Source organism: Mesoplodon bidens (assembly GCF_964165515.1).
Source record: "Mesoplodon bidens genome assembly, chromosome: 19".
In the NCBI taxonomy this organism is placed as follows: Eukaryota; Metazoa; Chordata; class Mammalia; order Artiodactyla; family Ziphiidae; genus Mesoplodon; species Mesoplodon bidens.
The window spans coordinates 18,253,524-18,263,838 of record NC_138179.1 but is presented as its reverse complement, the minus strand read 5'-3'; the positions used below and the strand labels follow the sequence as shown (position 1 = coordinate 18,263,838).

Sequence of the window (10,315 nt, the reverse complement as noted above, 5' to 3'; positions counted from 1 at the left end):
TCGAGCCCTGGTCCGGTAAGATCCCACATGCCGCGGAGCAACTAAGCCCGTTCGCCACAATTACTGAGCCCTGTGTTCTAGGGCCTGCGAGCCACAACTACTGAAGCCCGTGTGCCTAGAGCCCGTGCTCTGCAACAAGAGAAGCCAGCGCGATGAGAAGCCCATGCACCGCAACTAGAGAAAGCCCACGCACAGCAACGAGGACCCAATGCAGCCAAAAATAAATAGATAAATAAATTAAAAAAAAAAAGAGATTAAAGAGGGACCCAGAGGGTGGGAAAAGGATAAGAGTGGGGAGGGGCTGGTGTAGGAACCAAGAGAGCAGGCCTTTGGGAAGAACCTGCGTGACAAACTCAAAATGAAGGGGCTTGAGAGGTGGGTAAATGTGCTGTGGTTGCGGAGGTAGCTTGGATGATAACAAGAGCCAACTCGGCCCAAGCTTGAGCCCTTTATTCTTTTGTCTCATTTAATCTTAGCAACAGCCCCTTGTGAGGTGGGTGCACCTTCGTTCCCATTTCATAGATGGGGAGACTGAGGCTCAGAGAGGTGCTCTCACTGGCCTGAGGCCACACAGTGTGTCTGACCTCCACAGCGCACTCATCTAAACCATGGGGACCCTCGCTGGAAGATGGGCAGGGGAGACTTGATGGATGGGGAGTGGAGCCCAGCTGGGTTCTGTTCCCCGCCTCCCAACTCTAGTGGTTAAGGGCTAAGGAGAAACAAGCCCACAGGCAGTTAGTGACAGAGCCAGAGTCCCTTGGGCTACATCCCCAAACCTAGTCGTGGGCCCCTTGGGTTACATCACAGGGCCTTGGAGGAGGGGCCAAGCTGGCCCCAGGAAGCCCTGGTGGGGTGGAGGCATCAGAGTTCTCCCAGGGACCCCAGGGAGGAGGTTCAGGCTCCGGTCACAGCAAAAGGCCCAGGCACTCCAGGCTGTCTGTCTCCTGGCAACTGTTGGCCTCCCCAGAGAAGGCACCTCCAGAAAAGCCCCTAGTCCCTAGAAGAGCCTGGTGAGGGCAGCAAGGAGGGGCAGACAGAAGGCCCACAGGGTGAGTCTCTCTCTGTTGGTGCTGCTGGGCAGTGGACCCAGAGATCTGCTACCTTCCCCACCCCCACGTTCACACCTTCTCCCTTTGGGCACCAGGCTGCATCCCTGCAGGTACACCCAGGTGCTCCTGAGCAGGTGCTCTCCATCATAGGCAGCTGCGGTTCCTGGGCTCCCTCCTGCCCCCCTCCCAGCCCCTGAGCCCTGATGGAGTTGGGGGGAGTGGGGAGTGGGCTGGAAAAATGATCAAACCCAGCTGGCTGAGGGATGGGGCATTCTGGGATCTAAGGGTTGGGTGGGGACTGGGAAGACAGGCAAGAAGAGGAGGAAACTGCTCCTGCACCAGTGCCCTTGGCTGCCCCGCCCCCGCCCCACCTGCTCAGCGCCCAGCCGAGCGCCATGCAGGCTTTGCTTCACCAGGTGGCGCTGTCCTCCTTGAAGCTCTTCTCCCTGCCCTGCGGAAAGTGGCGGAACCAGAGCTTAGAAAGGGCAGGGCTGATGTTCAGAAAAGAGCACAGGCTCAGCAGTACTGGCTGTGACAACAGTGAAACGCACGTGTCCTATTGGTAAATAGCCACTGCCCTGAATCCCCCTTTAGTGTCCCCAGGCAGCCCAGGACACTCCAGCCTTCCCAGACCCACCAACTAAACAGTAAAGAGAATGTGCCCTGGGCAGCAGGGGTCCTCCAGGCTGGCTCTGATTGGTTGGCATGTTAAGTATTTGTACATCACCTCTGGGAAGGGGCAAATACTACCCCCCCAGCCCTAAAAGCAAGCCTCAGTCCCACAAGGGTTGAACTAACCCCCAAATCCAGGCCACAAAGCTTACACTGGAAAGATCTCTGGGCTTAGAATCAGCTAGATTGGGCTCAGGCTATGCCTCTGACACCTCTCTTTCATCTCTTTCCCTCTCTGGGCTGCAGTAAAATAAGTATGGAGGGGGGATAGTTTAGATGGTTTCTGAGAATCCTTATTGACACTTTTACTGGTCTGTGATTCCTGATCTCACACACATACTCTTTCTCTCTTACACACAACTGCCTTTTCTTATCTCTGCCCCCAGAACTGACCCATGACCTGGAAATGAAAGAGGCCCAATCTCACCAACAAGGTAAGAGGACAAGTGGTCACCTTTTCCCCACCACTTAGGACCCAAGCCTTCTCCACCCCTGGTCCAGACTTGGGGACAGCCACTCCTCAGCTTATTGAGTGAGTGCAGGACGTCAGCCTCATTTGCCCACTCAGCTGGGTGACCTTGTGCAATGAACAACCTGCACCGCCATACGTAGTGCCCTCTACCCCTGTCTCTGTCCAAAGTGGGAAAATGAAAGCAGGAAGGAGATGGTGTCCAGGAAGTCCACATGGCTGACTTCATTCCTTTGTGACCCACCTCCCTAATCCTTCGCATCCTTGCACAAGTGATTCTCACAGTCCGTGTCCACACCCTCCAAGCTGCTGAGTGTCAAGATTCAACACGATGGCAATATGGGGTCTTTGACTTCAAGGAACATAGTCTAGAGGAGGAGCAAAGAGACACATGCACATTAGCAAATTCTTCATTTTACAAAAGCATGACTTCTTGCCGTTGTAGAAACTCCACTAAAGTATTTGTTTATAGATTATTACTTCACCCATAAAATGGGGAGTGGTGTGGGGAGATGTTGTTCAATGAGTATAGAGTTTCAGTTTTGCAAGATGAAAAAATTCTAGAGATCTGTTGCACAACAATGTGAGTATATTAACACTACTGTACACTTAAAAAATGGTTAAGATGGCAAAATCGGTTCCTTGTTTTTTTGCCACCATTAATGGTTTTAAATGGAAGGGGCTGCATTGTTGAGATCTTAATCTCCAGATTATACGATCTCTGAGAACTAGGACTGGGTGTCACCCACTGTCTCTCAGTGCAAGCACATTACCTGACATGCAGAGGGACTCAGTAAATGCTTGATTTAAAATGAATCACAAAAGCAGTATTTCTTGGCCAGGAGGGTTTTAAGAATGGGCTCCCTGCCATATTGATGTGCTACTTATAGATCAACAGCTACAGGACCAAGAGTTAGGCACGGGGAAGGCTGGAAGTTTAAGGTTAAGGTAAAATGCTAGGAGTCCTACTAACTGCTTTGCATATCATGCATAAACATCTAAGCACTTATGGCCTGAACTAATTCTGCCAACCGCTTTAAGTGGCAGTCACGGGCGGCCTCTTTGTGCCTACGTGCTTGGAGGAAGGGGTCACATATCCCAGACACCATGCAAGAACAGTTCTGTGACAATAGTAGCTTTTACTCCACCTACTGTCCTTCCTCTGAAAGGGCTTTTGGGGTCATCTGGGCTCAAGGCACTGCCCCAGTGTCCTGGTTTTTATTTTCTCTCTCAGTGGGCTTGAGAGCTCTCTTTCCTTGTCCTCCTTTTATATGAAAATCACTTGGTGGTTTTCATATCCCCTCCAGAGTCACCTTTTACCTACCCTTTGTCACCATTCTCACTCACATGTGCCAGTCCTGGGATACAGACCCTGCTGAAATGGAGTTTATGATCCAGGAGGTAGGGGTCCTCAACCCTGGGGGTACATCAGAATCACCAGGGAAGATTCAATAAGTACCCTTTCCCAGTACTTGATACTTTGATAGGGCCCAGGAAACTATTTTTTAAAGCTCTCTGGATGGTTCCAGTGTACATCCAGGTTTGAAACCCAATGCAGTGGGCAAAGGCAAACAATAAACAAGTTAAAAAAAAACCCGCAAAATGTAATAAGTGCTCTTTATGAAGGAAACAAGGTTCGCAGCACACTGACTCCCCTTTTCTGCTCACACTCCCAGTTCCTTCAGTCCCTTGTTCTTGTATGTCTCTCCTGCTACGGGGCTTTTGCACAAGTCATACCCTCTATCCGAAGCACCCTTCTCTCCCCTGTTCACTACTTAATTCCTATTCACCTGTCAGATCCTAGCCCAAGTTGCTCTTCGGCTGAGAAGCCTTCCCTGATTAGGTCACAGTCTCCTGTTACAGTCGTGGTATCGGCACGTGTCACAGATGCAACCTCACATTCTTTTGTGGTTATGTAACATACTTCTCCCACTATGCTTGCTGTGAGCTTCGTGAGGAACGTTTTACTATCCACCATACCCACAATGCCTAATACAACGCACAGAGTCAGGGCTCAACATACAGTCATGGAGTGAATAAATGGTAAGGGAAGGATTTGCACTTAAACTTAAGGGTTGCACTGAAGAATCAGAGTGGCCAAGCAGAAGGCAAGATAGGTGCAAGGGCCTCGAGGAGGAAAAAGGCAGGCCAGCGTCGCAGGCACGTGGGGAGTGAGGGCGAGCGCCGCAGGACGTGCAGTCGGGGGGGGGGTGCCGGGCTTCGCTCCGAGGATCGGTGAGCTGTTCAGGTACAGCCAGGCGGGAACCCTCACTCTCCCCTCCCTCTCCCCTGCCCAGAGTTGGCGTCCCGGGAGCTGGAGAGCAAGTGCCGCGAGCTGGAGTCACAGCTGGCGGCGCGGGCGGCGGCCAACGCGCAGCTGCGGCGGGAGGTGGCGCAGCGCGAGGCGCTCGTGTCGGCGCTGCGCTGCAGCCTGCGCGCCGAGGAGCGCCGCTTCCTGGAGGAGCTGCGTCGCCGCAGCCACCGAGCCACCGTGCTGGGCACTGAGTTGCAGAAGCACACCGAGGCGGCCGCCTACCTCTCCTGCCAGCTGCACGCGGCGCGCCAGAAACTGCAGACTCCGCGCCCGGGCCCCGGCGCCGCCGCCGCCGCCGAGCCCCGGATCCGCCGGCGCGCACAGCGGGCCCGCCGCCCGCCCGCAGCCGAGGCCACCGCCAAGGGCCCCGGCCGGGACTGGGCCGCCCGGGAGCGCTCGGCCGGCGCCCCGGACGACGTCGATGCCATGCCAGACCCCGCGCTCTTCCTCTACGCCCGGAGGCCCCCGCGGCCCAGTGGCCGCAGCCCGCGCCAGCCGCCTCCCCAGGAGCCCCCTGACCAAGCCACCCCGCCGGCCGCGCCCAGCCCGCCCAGTGCGCCGGCGGACCCGGAGTAAGCGCGGGGCCGGCGGGGAGGGGAGGGGCGGGGCGGGGAGCGGGGGAAGGTGGGCCCGGGGCCCGACTAGGGACGCAGCTCGGGCCGCGCGGGCGGCTCCCAGGGGCTGAGGCAGCCGGTCCTCCCCCAGGGAGCGGGCGGAGGCGGCCCCTGCTCCCCCGCTCCTCCGCCCGTCCCAGCCGCCCCCGCCTTTTGTATTTGCCAACAACGCCGAAGCTTTGAGCTCTCCCCTCCCGCCGGGGACCTCCTCCGCGGGGCCCAGCGAATGCATCCTTTTTCTAGGAGAGGACTCACAGTACCGATCTTTATCTGGTCCCCACCCTGCCACTGGGAGGGGAAGGGGCGGGGGTCACGCCCTGCCCCGGGAAAGCTGACAATCATTTGGCGGGAGGGGGAAGCCTGGGCGGCCTACGGAAAGGAACCAGAGTGGCCCTTCGCATCCTTAGGCCTTCCAGCTCCCCGCTGCGGCCTCCCCCAGCCCCCCACGGTTGCCCTTCCCGCCGAGCCTTCCTCCAAGGGGAGGTTCGGGCTGGGGTCTAGAGGCTGGACCTTTACCTTGGAAGCCGCTTCTCCTACCCCCTACCCTGCTGATAGGTCCTTACAGGTGAGCACGGAACACTTTAGAAGTCGCCTCCTCCAGAGCCTCTGGTGGGGAAAGTGTGGACTTATTGAAGTTTGAACTTATGGAAATTAGCACCCATAGACCCTTAGAGAAGATTACAGAATGGGTTTGGTGGCAGATCCTGGTCTAGAGCTGTCTCCAGCTCAGTTCTTCCCCAGGATGCCGACCTAGGTATTTAGACTCTGGGGACACGCCCAGAGTCGGGCTGCCCCATCAGGCTTATGGAAGGGTTAGAAAGTGCTTTCAGGAGGTAGCTGGGAACCTGAAGGCTGCCCTGGGAGTTTTCCTAGTCCTGTTTATTGGTGCTAATTTTGCCCAGCTTCCTAATTAGCTGGCTGCACCCAGAGGCAGGAGGAAGGGCCCGGCTTCTTGGAAGTGGCAGTTGTTGATAGAGGTTTGGGTTTGCTGGGGGTAGGGGTGGGAGGGAATGGACAGGTTAGGCCCCAGCCTGGCCTCTCCAGGAATGCCCCCAATCCTATCAGACCTGACAGTGGTGGGGTGCTCAGTGCCCTCTCTCTAGGCTGGGGAGTGGCAAAAGGAAAGAATACTGCCCACCTCCTAACGCGTTTCTCCCCATCTCCCCGTCACGACCAAAGGCAGGAAGTGAAGCTCCAGTCCAGTTCATTGCCCCCACCCTGTCCGGCCTAGAAAGAAAGACAAATCCCTAGAACCCTGTCCTCTCATGCCATCCCTCCTCTGTTGGTCCTGCATCAAGTCCTAAGTGCCTGTGAGGTCTTCCAGGGGCTGCCATGGGAGGACATGGGGCAGGGAGAGTCCTTTATCTCACACACAAGCACCCCATCCTGGCAGGTCCTGACCCTGGCTGGGGCTGAGCCTTCTGTTTGTCACCCAGGGGCCTGGGAGGTCTCTAGGGTGATGAACCCTTTTTCTGTCACAGCCCCATGAAGAAGAGGGGGAAAGAACCCCAATTACACCCTCTTTCACTGTATATGTTAGAGGGAGCAGGACACCAGTGAGCTCACAAACATGCAGCGCCCTCCCAGCTCAGGACTGCTGAGACCACTGAGCAATAAACAGCCCTGGTCTAGGTGTCCGCCACTGGGGCACCCTTGGAACGGACCGTGCTGTCCTGTCTAAGGGGCCACAGTAGTGGCCTAGGGTCCTTGCTTTGCCTGCTCCCACCTCTCCCCTCCCCAGCCTCTGTGGTTGTGGCTCTACCCTCTGTGTCCCCTCAAGTGTGGGTGACTCACCGTACCCCTCGACCCGTTGCCTTCCCTTTCAGAACAGGCCTGAGTGAGGAGGCCTCTCTCTGCTCTTGGCTGCTCTCACTTGACGGGGCCCAGAGGATCCTGGGCAGGAGGGAAAGAGGGTCTTTCTGGAGGCACCCTCATCTTCCACAATCAAACTTTTGGGGCGAACTGGGTGACTTTGTTACATCAATTCTTCTACAGAGATGGTGAAGTACTTTACCCACCCACCCATCCACCCACTAAAAGCCATAGCTACGCCCACCTGGCCTCCCCCAGCTCTATAGCAATAGCCCTCTTCCTCCTGTGTACCCAAGCTGTCTGGCTGGGGGCCCCAAAACCCCCTACCGCACGGATCCTCCCGTGGCCTGCCTGCCTCTCCCCAAGTGACCCCATCAGCACCTCCCACCTCCTGTCCCTCTTTCAGCAATCAGAGATGATGACACTTAATTGTGAGGTACTTGGAGATACCCCAGACGAAGGTCCAGCGTGCTGGAGCGGCTGACTCGCTGACTCCCAGCTGAGGTGTCGGGGTGCCTGGGAAAGGAAATAAGGCAAGCACCCCCCCACACACACCTCCACTCAGCAAGCTGGGGCAGGGGCCAAGGCAAATACAGGGTTCCAAGTTTATCAGAAATTCCCCTTCCCTCTCCCTCTCCTGGGAATAATGGACAGAGGCTTCCTTCCTCTCTCCTGCACCTGGGTTTGGAACAGAAGCCTCAGGGCAGCAGAATAAGACTGGGAGTCAGTGGCCTGCCCTTGGCCTCAGTGGTCAGAAACTCCTCAGCCTTGCCCTCAGCTTCTGGCCCTCCCCTTCTCCTAGCCTGGGGGACCCGCCCTGCCAAAGGAAAGACCCCCTCCCTCGAGCCCCTAAAAAGTTTGGGTGGCTATAAGGGAAAGGGTTGTTTCCTTCCCTCTCCCTGCCCTCCACCTCTCCCCTCTTCTCTGCTGCATGAATCCCCATTGGGGGAGGAATGTGTTGACATGGACACTCAGGGGCCCTAGTTGGAGCCAGGAGCTGCAGGTGAGGACCCCTCCCCGTTCTGGAAGCCAGTCAGGGACCTGTGGGTAATACAGCATGAGGCTTTGTACCCCTGTCCCCCAATATCCCACCCACAGTAGCCTGCAGTTTGGGGGACCAGGCCAGGGCTGAAATGGGGTAGCCCTTCCCCAAACAAGCAGCAGAATAAAGGTCTCCCTGATGGAGAGGAAGGATGCCGAGAGGGTGTGGAGCAGCATCTCATCATCACGGAGAGCCAGGGATCTCTAAGCACCCTCTCGCTGAGGTGCCAGCCTTGAATGGGGGACGTGCGAGGCTTCAGAACCACCTGGCAGGAGCCCCTTGGGCGCGGCAGAGGGATCCTGCTCCAAGTTCTCTGTTGGCTGCGCTTTTTAATCCAATGCTTTTCAGAGTGTATTCACTCACCCACAGAAATAGAACCCTGTGCTTTAGGGGTGACTGTCATATGCCTTATTCTTAATAAAATATCTGAAAAACACACAAGTCAGACTTTTTTCCTGTGGGCACTCTGCGCCCCCATCCCCTCAGCCCACCACAGGTCTGTGGAAAGGCCGTGGAGGAGATAGCGAATGGTTTGGGAGTTAGCCAGTGGGTTGGGTGAGACTGGCAGCTGAGACTCTGAAGTCCCCTCCGTAGGTATTCCTCACATAAAGCATAAGGCGTTCATCGGAGATGTCTGTTCTGCCTCTCAGGTTAGCCCTGTCCCTCTCTCCATGCCACCCCAACCCAAATGAACAAACAAGACCTTTGATTAGAGGCTCCTGGCTAGGCTTGGCAGGGATAGATTGGAAGGGTTCTGTGCCTGGAATTGCCCATTGTTCTGGCCTAGAAGGAATCCTGGGCTTCTGGACTTGGCTATGCCAGTTGTTCTTCCCTGACAACCATCTCCATCTGATCCAGATGCAAGAAGCCCAGCAACCCAGAGAAGAGCCCTAATCTTATCCTCTACTACCGAGGGCTATCCGAGGACTGCGGTTTGGGAGCTCAGCACACTCAGCATCTTCAGGCCTGTACATTTTCAGTGTAGGTCTATGTTGTGGATGGCTCTAGGAGAAAAAGCAGCAGCTCCGCATTCTAAGGATGCAGGGGACATATTGGTTTTGCCTGCAACCTTCTGATAACAGTACCTATTACTTCCTTTCAGGCAACAGCCTTCTCCCAGCTTAGTCAATGTGTTGCAGGAGTCTGACCCCACCCATGTGACCCAGGTAAGGTAGGTCACACTGATTGGGCTGGAGATGGGCATGCAACTCTAAGCCAATAAGAGTCCATCTCAGAACTTTTATGTAACCATTCATTTAACACACCAAGTTAGGTGCTAGGGGTACAGCAGGGAACCAAACAGAACTACTGTAGGACAAATTCTTGGGTGGCTAAAATGGCAGAATATCAGCCTGGAAATCTGGTAGGCCATTTGCCATCACCAGGGATGGGGCTACCTGATTATGAAGCTCCACAAAAGAAGTAAAACCAAGAAAGATGGAGGCAATTCCTTTTTTTTTTTTTTTTTTCCTGTCATGAATGTTTTTTTTTTAAATTTTTGTGAAATATAGTTGATTTACAATGTCGTGTTAATTTCTGCTGTACAGCAAAGTGGTTGAGTTATACATATATAGTCTCTTTCATATTCTTTTCCATTATGGTTTATCATAGGATATTGAATATAGTTCCCTGTGCTGTAGGATCTTGTTGTTTGACAGTTCCTGATAATTAAGCTGCCTGGATCCTGCTATGCCTGCAGCCCATATACCCGTGCCTTTTTCAGTTATATAGACCAATAAGCAGCCCCCCCGCCACTTTTGTATTTAAATTATCAGCATTAATTTGTGGGGGTTTTCTGCTTTTTATTTTAACCTAAATTTAGACTTAGAGAAAAGTTGCAGTAATGATACAGAGTTCTTGTATGTCTCTCACCCAGCTTCTCCTAATGTTAACATCTTATTTTATCATAGTACAATTATCCAAACCAAGAAATTAACATTGGTACGTGGCTATTAACTAAACCACAGACTTTATTTGAATTTCACCAGGTTTTCCCCTAGGGTCCTTTTTCTGTTCCAGGAACCTATCCAGGGTCCCATTGCATCTAGTTATTTCTTCCTTAGTCTCCTCGAATCTGTGACACACTTTTAAAAGCCATTTTGAGTTGAGTTTTAGTGCCTTGCTAACCCCATGAGACCTGATGATGTCAAAGAGCAAATAATCAATGGGGGAGAAACAAGTGGACCCTAACTAATAAAGTACATTGAATAAAATATTTGCTGAACTCTAAGGAGGGAGTGACTGCTTCCAGCTGCCAGGACTGAGAAACAGTTTCACAGACGCAATGGTATCTGAGCTTGATTTCATAGACCTTGATTTCATGCCTCTTTTCCCATGATGCTT

General features: G+C 54.0%; 1 protein-coding gene and 1 long non-coding RNA gene across 2 annotated transcripts in view; one reads left to right on the top strand and one right to left on the bottom strand.

Annotated features, from left to right (window-relative positions):
• Positions 1-4,851, bottom strand: part of LOC308607210 — a 6,992-nt gene extending 2,141 nt beyond the window's left edge. Inside the window, exons 1-2 of the long non-coding RNA XR_014013977.1 lie at positions 4,727-4,851; positions 2,435-2,558 (exon numbers count right to left, since the gene is read on the bottom strand). This is a non-coding gene — a long non-coding RNA (uncharacterized lncRNA). The remainder of the gene's footprint in view (positions 1-2,434; positions 2,559-4,726) is intronic.
• CCDC92B (coiled-coil domain containing 92B) overlaps positions 1-5,080 on the top strand; it is a gene marked incomplete at its 3' end in the record, with an annotated part of 7,278 nt that extends 2,198 nt beyond the window's left edge. The window contains exons 2-3 of the mRNA XM_081218924.1: positions 2,108-2,155; positions 4,488-5,080. Of these exons, the coding sequence (XP_081075050.1) occupies positions 2,108-2,155; positions 4,488-5,080 (641 nt within the window). The remainder of the gene's footprint in view (positions 1-2,107; positions 2,156-4,487) is intronic.
• Positions 5,081-10,315: the final 5,235 nt, after the last annotated feature.